Genomic DNA, 19,594 nt, shown 5'->3' on the forward strand with positions numbered 1-19,594 from the left:
AAGCCCTTAGTAATGTCTTTCTAAGGTGATCTATGTTGTTCTTAGACTGCCTCCCCTTAGTAACATGTCTGTGTCACTAAGAAGGGGTTGAGCTCTCTGTGTAGGAGGATACAATTAGCTGCTCATGAGAATTTCTGTCCTTTTTTGTGTCCGGTTACCTGGATGTGTGATGGGTCCCTGTCCTCTGGCTGTGCTCTTCAAACCCTTGTCCTCCTGAGATGGGGTGTGGAGCAAGCAGTAAGGTGCTCCCGGAGCCTATGGAGCCTCCTTTAAAGAAGAACCCTTACTATGTCAAACTGATCCGTGCTATGGTTCCAGTTCAGTTCTGCAATGAGCCAGTAAAATCCAAAGCTGAATTCTGGGGGCTACAAGAGGAAACCAAAAAAGATCGGGACATGGAGGCAAAGAATATTCAAGTCGCCAGGTACCGGGCAAAGTTTGATCCAAGAGTTACAGCCAGGTAAGTTAAGTGATTAATTGTAAATCTGGGATCAAACACAGGTACCTTGAAAAACATTCTATACAAGTGTTGGCTCATGCATTCCAACATCTTTTAAAAAGCATAAAAATTTAAGTAGTCAGATTAGTGTTTAATTGAATATTTTAGTGCATGTTCACTTTTGCTTTTTGCTTCACTGTTGACTATCCTGTAACTATATAATACATGTCATCAAAATAGATTTTAGTGTAATCTTTAAGGAAAAAACTCATTCTTCTTGCATACTGCATACAAATAGATGTGGGACAGATGAACTTCTGTGTCATTAAACCACTTGTTCACTAACTTTGTTGTATAATTGGTTTAAAATACTTCCTATAAAGAGTTCTAAAGTCTCAGAATATTAAAAAAAATCAGTATCGGGGACAGCAATTATATACAGTAGGTCCGTGTTGCATTGTGTTGTACTTGCCATACAGTGAGCTCCACACTCTACAGCCCAAAGGACTGCACATATGGAGTGAACACTTAAAGCAAGCAATGTTCACATTCCCTTAATGTGAGTTTTATTTACAATGTGTGTACAGGAAGTGTGATCTTTAGGGATGAGGTTCAGGTTTGTTGCTATCACTCCACGATAAGTCAAAAGAGCTAACTAAAAGGAAAATATTAACTCAGCCCCTTTCTATAAAAGGTGAGCTCCCATCTGCCATATTGTCAGTGTAAAGTATCTTGGAGTTGTTAGAAAGAGCTGGCAGTTCTGTGTAGTGTGTGATACTGTTTTTATTCTTTTATTTTTTTAATTTTGGTATTAGTACATGTCCCACAAGGCAATGCCCAGCTTCCCATGCCTTTTGTTTGACAATACCCATATGGTAGAAAAATATATTTGAAATACTATTGACATACATTTGAAATACTACAATTTTGGCCATATTCAATATATTTCAATATATATATTGTATATATATTTTAAGTTAAAATGCATTTTAATTACAATATATATGAAAAATATTTTTAAAAATACATTTCAAATATACTGTATTTCTTTAAAAATAAAATCTACATTTTTGGAATGCATTTACAAATAGATGTAAAAAATATATGTTAAAATGAAATTTTTATATGTTAAAAAAAATCTGAAGAATATATTTAAAAAAATATATTTTTCATATATTTTGTAATATATAAAAAAACTCATTTCAACATGGTGTGTGTGTGTGTGTGTGTGTGTGTGTGTGTGTGTGTGTGTGTGTGTGTGTGTGTGTGTGTGTGTGTGTGTGTGTGTGTGTGTGTGTGTGTGTGTGTGTGTGTGTGTGTGTGTGTGTGTGTGTGTGTGTGTGTGTGTGTGTGTGTGTGTGTGTGTGTGTGTGTGTGTTATTTATTTATTGAAATATATTGAATATGGCCAAATTGTAGTATTTCAAATATGTCAATATATTTGGGAAGAATATTTTTAAAATATATTTTAAATATATTTTTCTTTCATGTGGGTAGCTTGCCTACTTGCAGTACAAAAGGGCAGAATGGAATACCAAGATGTGCCCATATAGACTTCAATAGGGTTTATTGCTTAAAGCAGGATTTGTGAAACTGTTCGCAAACCAATAACCTAGGCAGATTTACTTATCCCTAGTGATATACAACATCATTTGGCAAATAAGGTGCACTACTTTTACACACAAAAGTCACACCCAATTGCAATGCAGCACGGTTAGATAACAGATGACTGTGTGCTACAGCCTAAGGCAACCTTTCTCAACCAGGGTTCCTCCAGGAATTGGTAGGGGTTCTTTGAGCAATGAGCACATTGCTCATGTGCTCATGCATGGTTATTGAGGGATTATTCCCAATATATGCATGTGTAAGGAACATTCTTTCCAGTAGCCATCACACTGGTGTACCATCAGCTGTAGATAAAGTAATTATTAGCAGGGGTTTCCTGAGACCATTAAGTTATTTGTAGGGTTTCTCTGTGTTAAAAAGTTTAGGAATGACTGACCAAAGGAAACCCATACTTAGCCTTTTTCTCAACAGTTAATTCCTAAACAATAAAGTGTAAAAATGACCTTACAGATTGCCAAGTGATAAGTGGATATTCCCTTTTATCCACAAAAGTATTCACAGATAATCCATAACCTGTAATCCACATGACTGATAGAACCCAGTGGCGTATCATCTATGTGTGCAGGGTGTGTGGTGCACACGGGCCCTGAGGAAAGGGGGGCCCACTTTGCCCTGACACACACAGCACACCTGGATTACATGCTGAAGTGATCACTCATCTTGGTCCTCACTGACAGGAGCGATTGTCACTCCTGTCAGAAAGAACAGTGGCCAATAGCTGCAGCTGTTGAGAGAATTTGGCTTTCTCCTCCCTTCAGCATGCAGATGGCAATAGAGAGCAGGTTCTGAGAACTGTATCCTGTCTCAGCACTATGGTGCTGTGATGTGAGGGCAGACTGCCATATTTCCTCTCTCCCCTTGTCATGTGACACGTCACATGACTGGAGAGAGGAGGAGGAAGAAGAAGCTTCCTTACAGTGTGATCTGTAAGTACAGGGGGGAGGGGGGCAACTAAGCTCCAGACTGCCCCACTCCTCCTCAGACCCCCTCTCCTCCTCAGACCCCCCTCTCCTCCGCAGACCCCTCAGACCTCCCACACCCTCCAGATCTCCTCTCTCCTCCTCAGACTCTTCCTCTCCTCCTCAGACCCCCCCAGACCTCCCCTCTCCTTCTTAGATTCCCTCAGACCTCCCTGCTCCTCCTTAGACTGCTCCAGACTTCCCTTCTCCTTCCCAGACCCCCTCCCCCCCTAGACCTCTCCTCTTCAGACAGCCCTTCTCCTCTCAGACCACTCCAGACCTCCCTTCTCCTCCCCAGACCACCCCTCTCCTCAGACTCCTCCCCCAGACTCCCCTTTCCTTCTGAAGACCCACATGCCTCCTCTATCTACTCCTCAGACCCCCCTCTACATTTCAGATTACCCCAGACCCCCCTCTCCTCCTCAGACCTCCTCTAGATCCACATCTCTTCCTTAGACCCCTCCTCTCCTCCTTAGACCCTTCCGACTTCCTTAAGGCCCCTTTCACCTCAGTTGATACATGGATCAGTACACAGTACATTTTCTTTTCAGAAGATGCCTTGTGAATAATGGAAAACTGTTAAGATTTATTATATATTGTATTTTATGTTTTCACAGTTTGGAGTTAAACTGCTGAAAAATGGCCTAGGAAGCCAAAGTCCAAGCGGATGTGGGAAGGGGCTTGTCATCACCACTTGATGAATATTGATAATGCAGTTGGATTATTAGCCTGATGCATTAGTGTCATCCAACCAGAGGCAATGAGAAAGACTTCCATTCCTGCCATTCACAGCTCTGATGGGTGTGAAAATAGGAGAGTCTATCTCTCGCTCAATGGCATTCACTCTCTCTCACTCTCTCCAAGATGTTATCTCTCCACAGTGCAGGCCCCCCATGGCAGTCTCTCCCACAGGCACCACAGGGTGTTCTTTCTCAACATTGCAGCCCCCCCAGAGAAAAGTTTCTCTTTCCTTCTTTTTTTAGGGTGGTATCTCAATATGGAAGGCGTTCCAGGGTATCTATCTGTGTTTCTCTCAAAGGCAATCTCTCCATATAGCAGCGGTTCTCAACCTGGGGGTCGCGACCCCTTTGGGGGTCGAACGACACTTTCCCAGGGGTCGCCTAAGACCATCGGAAAACACATATTTCCGATGGCCTTAGGAACCGAGACACCGCTCCTTGATCCGTCTGCAGGTGTGGGCGGGATGACATGCCGTCCCTGTCATCTGGACACACCCCCGGGATCAATCCTTCCTCGTCGGTGATTGGCCGCCGGAACTGTAGCTCAAGAGAGGCACACAGGCGGCCAATCACCGGCGAGGAGGTGGAGCTTGGAAAGGAGGAGCCGAGCGGCACCGCGAAGCACGAGCGAGTGAAGAGGAGGAAAGCGGCCGGAGAAGGAAGCCATCTGACCGGTAAGTGTTTGTATAATGGGAGAGGGAGGGAGCGAGCGAGCCCAGGCTGGAGCAGGGGTCAGCAAGGTAAGTATCATTGGTGTCAGTGGGAGGAATAGTGCCCAATCATTGGTGTCACTATTACCAACGATGGGGCACTATTCCTCCCCCCACTGATACCAACGATGGGGCACTATTCCTCCCACTGACACCAACGATGGGGCACTATTCCTCCCACTGACACCAACGATGGGGCACTATTCCTCCCACTGACACCAACGATGGGGCACTATACTTCCCTCTGATACCAACGATGGGGCACTATTCCTCCCACTGACGCCAATGTTGGGGCACTATTGCTCCCCCTGATGCCAACGATGGGGCACTATTCCTCCCACTGACGCCAATGTTGGGGCACTATTGCTCCCCCTGATGCCAACGATGGGGCACTATTCCTCCCACTGACACCAATGATGGGGGCACTATTCCTCCCACTGATACCAATGATGGGGCACTATTCCTCCCACTGACACCAATGATGGGGCACTATTCCTCCCACTGACACCAATGATGGGGCACTATTCCTCCCACTGACACCAATAATGGGGCCGTATTCCCCCCACTGACACCAATGATGGGGCACTATTCCTCCCACTGACACCAGTGATGGGGCACTATTCCTCCCACTGACACCAGTGATGGGGCACTTTTCCTCCCACTGACACCAGTGATGGGGCACTATTCCCCCCACTGACACCAATGATGGGGCACTATTCCCCCCACTGACACCAATGATGGGGCACTATTCCCCCCACTGACACCTATGATGGGGCACTATTCCTCCCATTGACACCAACGATGGGGCACTATTCCTCCCCCCACTGACACCAACGATGGGGCACTATTCCTCCCCCCACTGACACCAACGATGGGGCACTATTCCTCCCCCCACTGACACCAACGATGGGGCACTATTCCTCCCCACACTGACACCAACGATGGGGCACTATTCCTCCCCCCACTGACACCAACAATGGGGCACTATTCCTCCCCCCACTGACACCAACGATGGGGCGCTATTCCTCCCCCCACTGACACCAACGATGGGGCGCTATTCCTCCCCCCACTGACACCAACGATGGGGCGCTATTCCTCCCCCCACTGACACCAACGATGGGGCACTATTCCTCCCCCCACTGACACCAACGATGGGGCACTATTGCTCCCCCCACTGACACCAACGATGGGGCACTATTCCTCCCCCCACTGACACCAACAATGGGGCACTATTCCTCCCACTGACGCCAACGATGGGGCACTATTCCTCCCACTGACGCCAACGATGGGGCACTATTCCTCCCACTGACGCCAACGATGGGGCACTATTCCTCCCACTGACGCCAACGATGGGGCACTATTCCTCCCACTGACGCCAACGATGGGGCACTATTCCTCCCACTGACACCAACGATGGGGCACTATTCCTCCCACTGACACCAATAATGGGGCCGTATTCCCCCCACTGACACCAATGATGGTGCACTATTCCTCCCACTGACACCAGTGATGGGGCACTATTCCCCCCACTGACACCAATGATGGGGCACTATTCCCCCCACTGACACCAATGATGGGGCACTATTCCCCCCACTGACACCAATGATGGGGCACTATTCCCCCCACTGACACCAATGATGGGGCACTATTCCCCCCACTGACACCAATGATGGGGCACTATTCCCCCCACTGACACCAATGATGGGGCACTATTCCCCCCACTGACACCTATGATGGGGCACTATTCCTCCCATTGACACCTATGATGGGGCACTATTCCTCCCATTGACACCAACGATGGGGCACTATTCCTCCCCCCACTGACACCAACGATGGGGCACTATTCCTCCCACTGACACCAACGATGGGGCACTATTCCTCCCACTGACACCAACGATGGGGCACTATTCCTCTCACTGACACCAATGATGGGGCACTATTCCTCCCACTGACACCAATGATGGGGCACTATTCCTCCCACTGACACCAATGATGGGGCACTATTCCTCCCACTGACACCAATGATGGGGCACTGTTCCCCCCACTGACACCTATGATGGGGCACTATTCCTACCACTGGCACCAATGATGGGGCACTATTCCTACCACTGACACCAATGATGGGGGCACTATTCCTACCACTGATACCAATGATGGGGCACTATTCCTCCCATTGACATCAGTGATGGGGCACTATTCCTCCCACTGATATCAATGATGGGACACTATTCCTCCCACTGACACCAATGACGTGGCACTATTCCTCCCACTGATACCAATGACGGGGCACTATTCCTCCCACTGACACCAATGATGAGGCACTATTCCTCCCACTGCAGAATTACAGTTATGAAGTAGCAACGAAAATAATTTTATGGTTGGGGGTCACCACAACATGAGGAACTGTATTAAGGGGTCGCGGCATTAGAAAGGTTGAGAACCACTGCCATATAGGCTTTCTAGGACAGCCTCTATCTTAGGGTTGCCACCTCATCCCTTTAAAACCAAACACATATTAACCACTTGACAACCGCTCTATAGCCAAATGATGGCTACACTGTGGTTGTCCAGCCCTGGGAGGGCATCATATGATGTCCTCCCAGAATGCACCCTCCCGATCTCAATGATCGCTGTGTCCTACGGACACAGCTGTTCATGTGATGTGGTAAAAGGCCAATCACAGCGGCCTTTTACAACGTGATTAGCTGTGTCCAATGACACAGCAGATCATCGGTAAATGCAGTTGCTGGTTATTGGCTGCACTTTCCTCATGCTGTCACAGCGTGAGGAAAGTACTGACAATAACTGGCAATTGTCAGAGGATGGATCGGCACCGATCATCAGGGCACTGATGATCAGTGCCTAGCAGTGCCACCCACCTGTGCCCAGCAGTGCCTAGTAGTGCCACCCACCAGTGCCCCCTACCAGTGCTGCCCAGTAGTGCCACCCATCAGTACCCATCATTGTTGCATATCAGTGCAGCATCATCAGTGCCGCAAATCAGTGCTGTCTATCAGTGCAGCCTCATTAATGCACATCAGTGAAGGAGAAAATGTACCTGTTTTCAAAATTTTATAATAGAAACAAAGAAAAACTTTTTTTTAATCAAATTTTTTGCTCTTTTTTTGTTTATAGCACAAATAAATAAACCAACCAGTGGTGATTAAATACCACCAAAAGAAATCTCTATTTGTGTGAAAAAAATTATAAAAATTTCATATGCGTACAGTGTTGCATGACCGTGCAATTGTCATTCAAATTGGAAAAGTGCAGAAAGCTGAAAATTGGCCTGGGCAGGAAGGGGTTATACAGTTAGGGCCATATATATTTGGACACAGGCACAATTTTAGATTTTTTCAGGTATTTACCAAAACACATTCAAGCTATCGTTATATAATGGATATGGGCTGAAAGTGCACACTCTCAGGTTTAATTTGAGGGTATGTACATCCAAATTGGAGGAAGGGTTTAGGAATTACAGCTCTTAAGAGTAGCCATCCACCCTTTTTCAAGGGACCAAATGTAATTGGACAGTTGAATCAAAAGCTGTTTCATGGCCAGGTGTGGGTTACTCCTTCATTATTTCTTCTTCAATTAAGCAGGTAAAAGGTCTGGAGTTGATTCTAAGTGTGGTATTTGCATTTGGAATCTACTGCTGTGAAACTACATCATGCGTTCAAAGGAGCTGTCCATGCAAGTGAAACAGGCCATTGTAAGGCTTCAGAAATGAAACAAATCCATCAGAGATATAGCAGCAACATTAGGATTGGCCAAATCAACAGTTTTGTACATTCTGAGGAAAGAAGAATGCACTGGTGAGCTCAGCAACATAAAAAGGCATGGACGTCCACGGAAGACAACAGTGGTGGATGATCGCAGGATCCTCTCTATGGTAAAGAAAACCTATTCACAACATCCAGACAAGTGAAGGACACTCTTCAGGAGGTGGGCGTATCATTGTCAAAGTCTACAATCAAGAGAAGACTTCATGGGAGCAAATACAGAGGGTTCACAACAAGGTGCAAACCATTCATAAGCCTGAAGAATAGAAAAGCCAAATTAGACTTCGCCAAAAAAAATCTAAAAACTCCAGACCAGTTCTGGAAAAGCATTCTTTGGATGGATGAAACTAAGATTAATCTGTACCAGAATGACGGGAAGAAAAAGTGTGGAGAAGGCTTGGAACAGCTCATGGTCCAAAGCACACAACGTCATCTGTAAAACATGGTGGAGGCAGTGTGATGGCATGGGCATGCATGGCTTCCAGTGGCACTGGGTCATTGGTGTTTATTGATGATGTAACAGAAGACAGAACAAGCCGGATGAATTCTGCAGTGTTTATAGATATACTGTCAGCCCAGATACAGCCAAATGCAGCAAAGTTGATTGGACGGCGTTTCACAGTACAGATGGACAATGATCCAAAACACACTGCAAAAGCAACCCAGAAGCTTTTGAAGGAAAAGAAGTGGAATATTCTGCAATGGCCGAGTCAATCACCTGATTTCAGCCCAATTGAGCATGCATTTTACTTGCTGAAGGCAAAACAAAGCAGAAGACCCACAAAGAACATCTGAAGACAGCTGCAGTTAGAGCCTGGCAAAGCATCAGAAAGGAGGAAACCCAGTGTTTGGTAATGTCCATGGATTCCAGACTTCAGGCAGTCATTGCCAGTAAAGGATTCTCAATAAATTATTACAAATGAACATTTTATTTATGATTATATTCATTTGTCCAATTACTTTTGGTCCCTTCAAAAAGGGGGAGATGGCTACTCTTGAGAGCTGTAATTCTTAACCCTTCCTCCAATTTGGATGTACATACCCTCAAATTAAACCTGAGAGTGTGCACTTTCAGCCCATATCTATTATATAACTATATCTTGAACATATTTTGGTAAATATCTGAAAAAAAATTAAATTGTGCCTGTGTCCAAATATATATGGACCTAACTGTAAGTGCCCGGTAGGCAAGTGGTTAATTACACAGGTTCTGAGGCTAATTTAATGCAGATGAGGCACTAAGCGAGTTTAATTACCACATTAATCAGCTACAGAACCTGTGTAATTATGTGTTCGGCTTTAAAGGGATGAGGTGGTAACCCTACTCTATCTCTTTCTCCAGGGCAGTAGATGGTTGGATGGACCACAGTCACATGATAGACTGTGCAGGGTAGCCTTGGTCTTTCTCCAGGGGTCTCTCTCTGTCTTTTCACATGGCAGTCTTTCAATTGATTTCTCTATGCAAATGGCTGACCTCTAATCAAGCTGCATAATTACTGTTGATGTTAAATATTACATGGTATGTGTATACAAGCAAACAAAAATGTTGTTGATTTAAGATAGGACCTAAAAATGTAATCTTGCCAAGGACCCCTTCTTGGTTTGTAACCAGTATCGATTTTTGGCTTGCAGGGAAAGCTGTGAAAGCATCTTTATCTTATCAAATGCCTCTGATAATTTAAAAAAATCTAATACATGCTAAGCAAGCACTGTAAAAAGTTCATCTGTTGGCATTTGTTGCCAAGCATTTATGGCTGGTTAATGGTCAGGAAACATTGCACACTGTGTCTATTTTAACACAGTGATATGCTATTTAAATATTTCACCTAGATCCTTGTTAGTACTGGGCCATTGAATAATACTGATCATATGTACTCTCTGCAATGTCTGACAGAGTGCTAAATGCTTGATTTTAATATATTTGTGTATGCAGTCTAACTCTACAACATTCTCCAAAGGCCATATTCTAGACATGTCTGAAATGGAGGTGACCGGAATGACTTCAGCAATAATTCTGACACGAGATTACAGATTTCACATGTAGTTAAATTTCGCCTTCTGTTTCATTTCCTGAGCCAATTACTTTCAATTTAAAAAATTATTTCATTTAGTGCTCTTTTTATTTGTGTTTTTTCTTTTTAGTGCGCATGTGATTCAGATTTTGTGTACTGATTGTGTACTGATTTTTTTTATATTACTTATTTTTTACAGTTGATTTTTTATATTATCACATTTTTTTGCAGTTTTTCCTTTTTGTGTGTTTTTCAGCCAAATAAAGCCCACTGCACCCAGGGCCATCTTTACAATTAATTGGACCCCGGGCAAACATTTTCTTGCGCCTCCTACCCCCTTCTCCCCGCTAGCATACAATTTTGCTTTCCACCTGCTCTAAGACATACAATAAATAGCAGCTAGACTCATTATCAGTTTACTACAACAGATTAGGCAGAAATTGTGATTGCTTGCCAGGGATTACACACATCATTACAGCTCATTGACTGGTTGCTAGAGGTTACAGTGTAAGCCGTTCAAACAATGAGAGCTGTTTCCCCATCTCACAATAGCACACATTACGGATCACTGATTAGTTGCTTGAGGTTACAACACATCATTTCTGCTTGTTGATTGGCTGCTAGATGTTACTGCACATCATTACCACTCACCCATTGGTTGCTAGGGCTGGGATGTGTGGCAGTGCTGGGGGAAGGGGTGGGATCAATGGCAATGCTAGGAAAGGGGGGAGGGTGTAATCAGTGGCAGTGCTGAGGGGTTGATGGGATGAGTGGCAGTGCTTGGGGGGATGAGATCAGCAACACTCACTTTCTGTCACCTGTCAGTCAGCATTCACTCGGTTCCCCCTGCCTGCATGCGAGAAGGGGGAGAGATGGTGGGGTGAGTGGGAGGGGAGAGAGGGTGAGTAAAAAAGAGGGGGTGATAGAGAGAGGAGGGATGAGAGAGAGAGTGGGATGAGAGAGGGGGGAGAGAGAGAGTGGGGTGAGAGAGGGGGTAGAGAGAGGGGGGAAAGAGAGGTGGGTGAGAGAGGGGAAGAGAGATGGGGGTGTAAGAGAGAGGTGGGAGGGAGAGGGAGATAGAGAGAGGGGGAGTGGGAGGTGACAGAGAGGGAGAATGAGAAAGAGAGAGGGGTGAGATGGGGGGAAGAGAGAGAGATAAAGAGGGGATGAGAAAGAAGGAGTGAGGTGAGAGCAGAGGGTGAGAGGGTGGAGAGCAGAGGGTGAGAGGGTGGAGAGAGAGGGGAATGGCAGAGAGTGGGTGGGAGAGAGAGGGGGATTGAGAAAGAAAGAGGGGAGGATGAGAGAGGGGCGATGAGGGGGGTAAGTGAGAGAGACAGATGTGAGGGAGAGACTGTCTGCCATCCCTCCTGTGCCCCCTGTCCCAGTCTGTAGGTAGGTGAGTGTGATGCCTAGTACCTACCTCCCGCCCATCCTAATCCTCTGTACAGGGCTTGCAGTCAGCTTGTCCGCATGTTTATGTTTTAGCTGGGAGCAGAGAGGAGGTTGAATAAGGAGTCCAGTCTTTGGGAGGTGCCAAGGAGGCAGCTCCCGCTGCTGCTCACCTCAGACAGGGAGCCGATGGAGGTCTTCTCCCACCCGGGCTCTCGGTCCTAGCCACCCTCATGCTGCTTGTCTTTCCCACGGCCTCTGTCTCCAGGGCCACCCTTCTGCCTGCACCCTGAGGATGCCGTTGTCAGTACCAGATTTAGCTAAGCTGCCCTGCTTCCTGCCACCTCCATTGCAAGGGGCTCAAGGATCAGTTGCTGTGGGCCCCACAATAATAACTGGGCCCAGTGCAGCTGCCCTTTTTGCCCTGCGTTAAAAATAGCCTTGACTGCACCTTTAAAGTCCATAAAATATGCTGCTTATATAGGCATTTTGTAGTTTTTTTTCTTCAGCCTGTAAAAGAAGCTCTATTTTAGCCTATGCGTCCAATCACATTAGGGAGTTTACAGGCATATTTTTAGAGCATGCTGAAACAAAAACATTCAGAGTCAGATTTTTGAGAGGAGCTTTTAGGCAGAAAAAACACGCAAAGGATAAGTTCACCTTTTGGACAAAGTTAATAAATGCACATTTTTTTGCAGGTAAAAAAATGTGCATTTATTATTTTTGTCCAATGGAGCCTGGAAAGCATTGCACCAGCGATCAGTAGATTGCTGATGCCATGCAGGTCTCCTGCAGACTTGTCAGAATATCTGCTTGACGTATGGGATGTACAAGCAAACACATATACTGACAGGTAGCTTCAATGAACTACCACGGCCCTCCACAGTGCTGTGGTAGTTGATTAAAACTACAAGCTCATGGCCACTGAGGCTGTCAGGACTTGTAGGCACTCATTCACAGAACACTGTGGGCTGCGCTGTTTTCAAATCTGACAGATAGTACAGGGAAACCTCTCCCCATACTATCTGTCATAGGAAGGAGAGGCGGTAGGTACGGCTGTGGCTATGGGAACATGTTACAATATTGTGCTATATTTCTCTCTTTAGATAAGCGCCCCTCATATCTTCCACTCACCACTGATGAAAAGCCTCCCATTTTGATAAAGAGGATTCTGGGAATGTGTGGTGGGCGTTGACCGCTGGAATGCACGCCTAGTGGATGAACCGCATGGTCCGCAATCGCTGGAAAACCGACACCAAAACTGCATCTGTGGAAGGGGCGGAGCAGGGTTGCAGGCCACAGGGGAGAAGCACCGCCCATATGCAGAGTTGAACCCTGCAATAGGCTGAGGAGAAGACCTGATACATCCCTGTCACTTGACACAGTACACTCAGCAACAAAAAAGCTAGAGTCCCATGGGCATCCATCCAAAGCAACAGGGGACCAGTGATCAGTCCCCCATGTGTATATATAACACAGTACAAAAAACATTGACCTGCATGGACTGGTAAAAAAAAATGTATGAATGAAACAATGAAAAACTTTCAATAGCAATATTAAATAATAAACTGCATTAAAATCAACAATGGGTATGGTCTAATGTAACGTCACATGACAACAAAACACAACCCCCCCTAATAGTATACAAGGCCAAGAGGTATATTGATAATAAAAATTAACCCATGGGTCATGTCGCTGTAACGTGTATACATGTAAGTGAGGATGCACATCTGTAGGCCTATGTACAGGAGTGTGTAGCATCAATGCATGTACACTGTGTGTATGGTAGGCAGGGCCACCACAGCAGTTTTCCATGGCTAAGATGGAAAGCTATCCTCATGTGAATGCATGAGCATTGAGAGAAGAGGACAGAAGAGAGGAGAGAACTGAGGGGAGAGAACTGCATTGAAGCAAGTGGTGGTCAGTGCGGGTATGGACTCCTCTCGACCAGAGTATGTATATCTAAACCCTCAATGAGGCCCTCACGTGACAGGGTGTCAATCTGATGGCTCTGAAAGGTCTCCCATCGACATAAAAGCTGGTATCTTCTGCCAACATCACTATCTTCACAGATGGCTTCAACCCCAAAAAACTTTCAAGCCCTTGCGGTTCGTGCCATGCTTATCTCAGAAATGACATGGAACTGAATGTTTGTTGAACCAAAGAATAATTTTCCTCTTGTGTTCCCCAAAATGTGTTCTGAGAGTGGGTGAGGTGCAACTCACATACAGGAGACCACAGGGGCAGATCATACAATATACAACATACTGGGTCCCACAGTTAATGAACTGTTTTATGGGGTATGATCTCCCATCAGTCCACGTAGCCCCCTTTTTCCTGTGCCTCATGTATCTACAGTTAAAAACTCCACACCTGTAGTTCCCCTTCTGGTCGAAGATCAAATTCCGCCTAAACCCAAAGATTTGGCTGGTGGTTTTATCTTACCGGGGGCAATGATGTGAGGCTTTTCATTAGTGGTTAGTAGAAGATGTGAAGGGCGCTTATCTAAAGAGAGAAATATATCCACAATAATGGCTGTTGATTCTGCCCAGAGTGTATAATATATGCTGTCTTGCATATTGCGGCTATAGTCTCCATTTATACAATTACTAAACCAATGGGCTAACATAAGGTTGGTGCATATCTACTCATGTTGGAATTTTGTGTGTGCCATTGGTACAAACAGGAATCTTGTGAAAGGGTCTGTGCTCACACCTGTGGTAATCCACATTGATCTTGTCCGATAAGCAGCACATTGTTGCAGACCATATAAGGTGTGCCCCTCTCTTTTGTCTTGATATGTATACATATATTTAGTTATCATTTGGGTACAGATACATATACAATTGATATATTATCTATTATATATGGTTTTATTTATCATGTTTTTTATAATTTATGTTTTATGTATGCTATGGTGTCCTGAGTCCCAGGTTCATAGGAGCAGACCTTCTCTGATCCCACCCATTGACCCATGCTTGGAGGGGAGTGCCGGGTGGTCCTGGTCATTTAAGGGCAACCAGGACATTTGTTAGGTTCAGCTCTGAAAAAGGGAGCTTGGCTCCCAAAACACGTTAGCTTTCCTGCCAGATGATTCCAATATGGGATGGGCCTTCTAAGGCTGTATTTCTTGTATATGCCTACTGTTTTCATATGTTTACGAGTATGTTTTTGTATCTTGGCATTTGATTACATTTTATGAAGGTAATACATGAGGAGTCTGCACCCTCTTGTGTGTGTTTCTCATAGCTGTATATCTGCAGTGTGGGATCCAAGGCACTGCTGTCTCTGAGTGCTACTTTCAGGTGGTTTGGCATGATATTTGTTGATGTCATTTCTGTAATGCTCACTCTTCTCCCTGCTTAAGGCACCTGCCTCTGCCATGTCCTGCCTCTACAAATATGGCTGCTTCCACACAGAGATACAGTGCAGAATAAAGGCATGTCTAGTCTGGAATGGGGAAAAGATCAGAAGTAGGGAGACCACAAGCAATACTGGCAACTAGTCCTGCTTTTATTTGGGCACAGTTTCTAGAGTTCTGTTTCTCTTTAAAAACCATAACAGAAGCACTTCAGGGTTACTTTATAGATAGGGTTCAGATATTTGCTTCTGCACTAAAAACCTCCCTCTTTATGCTTGTACTAATTTTATGGAGCCAGGAATCCATGGTGCCAAAGCCTAACAGGTTGCTACATTAACTTCCCTAAATAATGTATATATTGCAGCTTACCATTCCTTAGATGGGGTGATTGCATTAATTTTCTAGGGCTTTTTTTTCTATATTTTCACCTATCGATCTAGCCAGTAACATACTTCCTGTCTTAGGGTGTCTCCAATTTGGATGGAGGAGCAGGAAAGACACCATTTGAACAGCAGCATTGTCATTGTGGGGAGAGGGTTGTGTTAGATGCACTAGCAAATTTAGATGGACTTGACCAAGGCTGCTTACACACTATATGAATTTAATCTGGTTCCTGAGCAAAAGGCCGAATTATGCTACACGAGTGGCCCTATTGGCCGCCTCCCATTTGATTGATTGAAAAATTGGGCAGAAAATTGTTGGTCAAACACTGGCTGCATCTAATTAGTCGCAGCTGCTGTACTAGTATTCTGCCAGGTGCCAGCCATGGATGTCAGAATACCATAGCTGCAGCAGGAGATATGTCCAACTGTGCTGTATAGCGTTGATGGGGAGATCTGTTTGACTATTTTTATTCATCCCACATGAATGAAACAAAACTATATTGCCAAATGTATTTGGATGCCTGCCTTTACACGCACATGAACTTTAATGGCAGTTCAGTCCTAGTCTGTAGGGTTCACTATTGAGTTGTCCTACCCTTTGCAGCTGTAACAGCTTCAACTCTTCTGGGAAGGCTGTCCACAAGGTTTAAGAGTGTGTCTATAGGAATGTTTTACCATTCTTCCAGAAGCGCATTGTGAGGTCAGGCACTGATGTTGGATGAGAAGGCCTGGCTCACAGTCTCCATTCTAATTCATCCCAAAGGTCCTCTATCGGGTTGAGGTCAGGACTCTGTGCAAACCAAAATCAAACTTTACAACTTGGAACAATGCAGTCAGGCAAGTACTTTACTTTTCTCCTGGCAACCACCAAACTCAGACAGAGAAGCAAGATTTGTCACTGCAGAGAACACTTCTCCACTGCTCTAGAGTCCAGTGGTGGCATGCTTTACACCACTGCATCTGACACTTTGAATTGCAGTTGTTGATGTAAGGCTTGGATGCAGCTGCTCAGCCATGGAAACCCTTTCCATTAAGCTCTCTAAACACTGTTGCTATGCTAATCTGAAGGCCACATGGAGTTTTGAGGTCTTTAGCTATTGACTCTGCAGACAATTGTCAACTTCTGCGCACTGTGGGCTTCAGCATGCACTGACCCCGCTCTGTCATTTTATGTGGCCTACCACTTCGTGGCTGAGTTGCTGTTGTTCCCAGTTGCTTCCACTCTGTTATAATACCACTAACTGTTGACCATGGAATATTTAATAGCAAGGAAATTTCGCAGATGGACTTATTGCACAGGTGGCAACCTATAACGGTACCATGCTTGAATTCACTGAGCTCCTGAGAGTGACCCATTCTTTCACAAATGTTTGTAGAAGCAGTATGCATGTCTAGGTGCTTGATTTTATACACATGTGACCATAGAGGTGATTGGAACACCTGATTTCAAAGATTTGGAGGGGTGTCCTCAGGGGCGGACTGACCATTTGGAAACTTGGGCACTGCCCGAGGGCCCGGGGTCAGTAGGAGGCCCCATAAGATACCCCTGGTACCTTTTTCATAGGCTTTTTTGAGTTTGGCAAGGACACAGGGGCCCCATGATCCCCTATTGCCTGGGGGCCCATGAGTTGTCAGTACGCCCCTGGGTGTCCCAATACTTTTGTCAATATAGTGTATGTGCCTTGAAATATGTATGGAATATGCTTAACATGATTATGTGTAACCCGTTTTTGTTTTGTAATATTTGTCCTGAGTTGTTCCAGCTTTTTCCCATTTTAGTTGGTACAAAAGCATGCCACAGAAAATTGCGGGGGATGGGGACATAAGGGGGTGTTAGGCAGTAAACAGGGGTTTTCATCTTTTGCTTCTCCTTAGTATTTTGGGTGAGGCACAGTTCCTGTTAGAGGTGGTTCAGATTAATGGGTTGGTTGGAAAAGTGAGAAGTGTTCCTGTTTTGGCCACCATGGGAATGCCTGGGGTGTTCTGCGCTTTGGTTACAGATTACAGCCTTCCCTGGTTGAGGAATGCCGTAGAAACCATCTCTATAATGGGCTATGCCTGGGAACAGCAAGGACTCCCCATAAGTGGGCAGGAGTTGGCTACCACTGTTCCACAATGGATATTGCCTTGTGAATATTGCACTTCAGTAAAGAAGAGCAAGAATATTCTTCTTATTCACTTTGTCTGTGGCCTATACCTGGTAGAGTGAGTATCTACTTGGCTAAGCCAGGTGGGGGATGTTTCCTTGTGCCTGAGACCCAACAGCTTCAGGGTCTGTGTGTGTAATTTGCCCAAGAGGACTGTTTGTAATGTTGCTCTTTATGGTAGCGTTGGTTCTCTCTAGCCTGATGGAGGCCTGGAGTTTGCCAATGGTGCTGGTGGCAAATTATGATACTCCTGCATCCAGTTGGCCCCTCCTATATGCTGCTATATATCCATAATAGTAAGTGTACCTTTTCAGGAATGTCTTGCAACATTTATCAAACTGTCTGATTGAAAAAGTGTTCTTGTTGCTCATAACAACCCATCTCACTTTTTTCATACTGCCGTAATATGTTAATTTTCTTTTAGAAGCTCACTTGAAAATCAAATTTTTGCTTTTTTGTGCAACTTGATAGCCAATATTGCTCTACAATTATATAATAAAATTATTTATCACAGATTCATTCTTGCATTGAAAAACATTCACTGTCAGAATTGACATTATATCAGTGTACATTGGAATATTTGTTTATTTGGAACATGTTACATATTCCATTTTTAGGGTGGAACATGTAACATGTTTCAGCATCAGCAGCCTCTCTCCCCGATTCCCCCTTCCTATGACGCCAGCGCCTGCTGTGGGGCCCCACCCACATTATTCATTCATCATTTCCTTTGAATGAATGCCTACAAGTACTGTCAGCCTTTGAAGCTGACGGTTTGCAGTTCTCAATGAACTGGAAGGGCACTGGTGCACTCTAGTAGTTCATTGATCTTCCTGCTCTCAGGTAACTGTCTGCCCGTGTGAGGTATGGGCACACAGCTATGCTAAGAGTCTTCAAATTATAAATGCACATTTTTTACCTGCAAAAAATGTGTTTATTTATTTTATTTTTTCAAAAGGTTAACTTATCCTTTAAAAGAAAAATATTAAGCTCAAAAAACTTGCACATTTGTCTTACTTGTGTTGAATATCATGAACTGCAATAAGAGAACTGCTGGGGATATTACTACTGTATGCCCCAGAGACAGAGACAGCTATTTTTAAGTAATGCAAATGCATTGCTGTTTTACTGCTTTTACATAATACACCTGTACGTTTTTCACACAACAATCAGAATTGCAGCGGTGCTGTCAAATAGTAACACACGGATGTCTTGGGTCACTTAACTGAGACCTTTTCTTCTTTCTGTTCCTAAGTCAGGGAACCATGAACGTATATGAATAATGACGGATGAAAGAATATTTTATCTGATGGATTGGTTATACAAGTCCAGACAAGTGCAATTTTCCAAGATTATATGTTCTAAATATAAACTTTTTATGTAAATTATAATGAAAGCAAGAGTTGTCATGCATAACTTATGCTGATTTACATCTTCATTTAGCTGAGTTAATCAACACTTATAGGTCATACTTAACACTGCAGAGGAATATGATGAAGCTCTGCTTTATAGACGCCTGGAGAAGGGAATCCTATACCCTGGGTCCATTTTTTCTGTTATACCAACAAATGTAAATACAAAGAATTGACACCGATATATGCAATTATACATTGCAATGTTGGCCATAGGACTGGATGAAACCAAGAGTGGGCTGATGAAGCAGAAAGGGAATAATGCTCCTATGACAATGCTTATTTGGCAAATGAATCTCAGAAATGAGTTCACCCAAATCCCAGCTCCCCCCTTTCCCCTGCATTGACTTACTTTTCTTGCTCTATTTAGCCACCTAAAGCAAAGAAAAATACCAGTACTTATAGTATGTATAGCAACTATACTTACTATCGCTCCTCCAACAATGCACAGCTGTGTACCTAATTAGCTCAATATTGGGCGACAACACTCTCACATAGGATTGAGAAGAAAGTCCTTCCTAATGCAGGCCATACATGGGTCGAATTCTGAAAGAATTTTCTTTCAAAAACCGTAACTAAGACTTTTCAATCAAATTTTGCATCATTAGTGGGACACAGCCAATTTTCATGTGCC

At 44.5% G+C, this 19,594-nt stretch overlaps 1 protein-coding gene across 1 annotated transcript in view; it reads left to right on the plus strand.

The window, feature by feature from the left end:
• The first annotated feature begins 218 nt into the window (after positions 1 to 218).
• PSKH2 (protein serine kinase H2) overlaps positions 219 to 19,594 on the plus strand; it is a 39,775-nt gene continuing 20,399 nt past the window's right edge. Inside the window, exon 1 of the mRNA XM_089679732.1 lies at positions 219 to 460. Within this exon, the coding sequence (XP_089535858.1) occupies positions 219 to 460 (242 nt within the window). The remainder of the gene's footprint in view (positions 461 to 19,594) is intronic.

Source organism: Staurois parvus, unplaced genomic scaffold (genome assembly GCF_062004578.1).
Source record: "Staurois parvus isolate SC_StPar_1 unplaced genomic scaffold, SC_StPar_1.0 ptg000230l, whole genome shotgun sequence".
Taxonomy (NCBI): Eukaryota; Metazoa; Chordata; class Amphibia; order Anura; family Ranidae; genus Staurois; species Staurois parvus.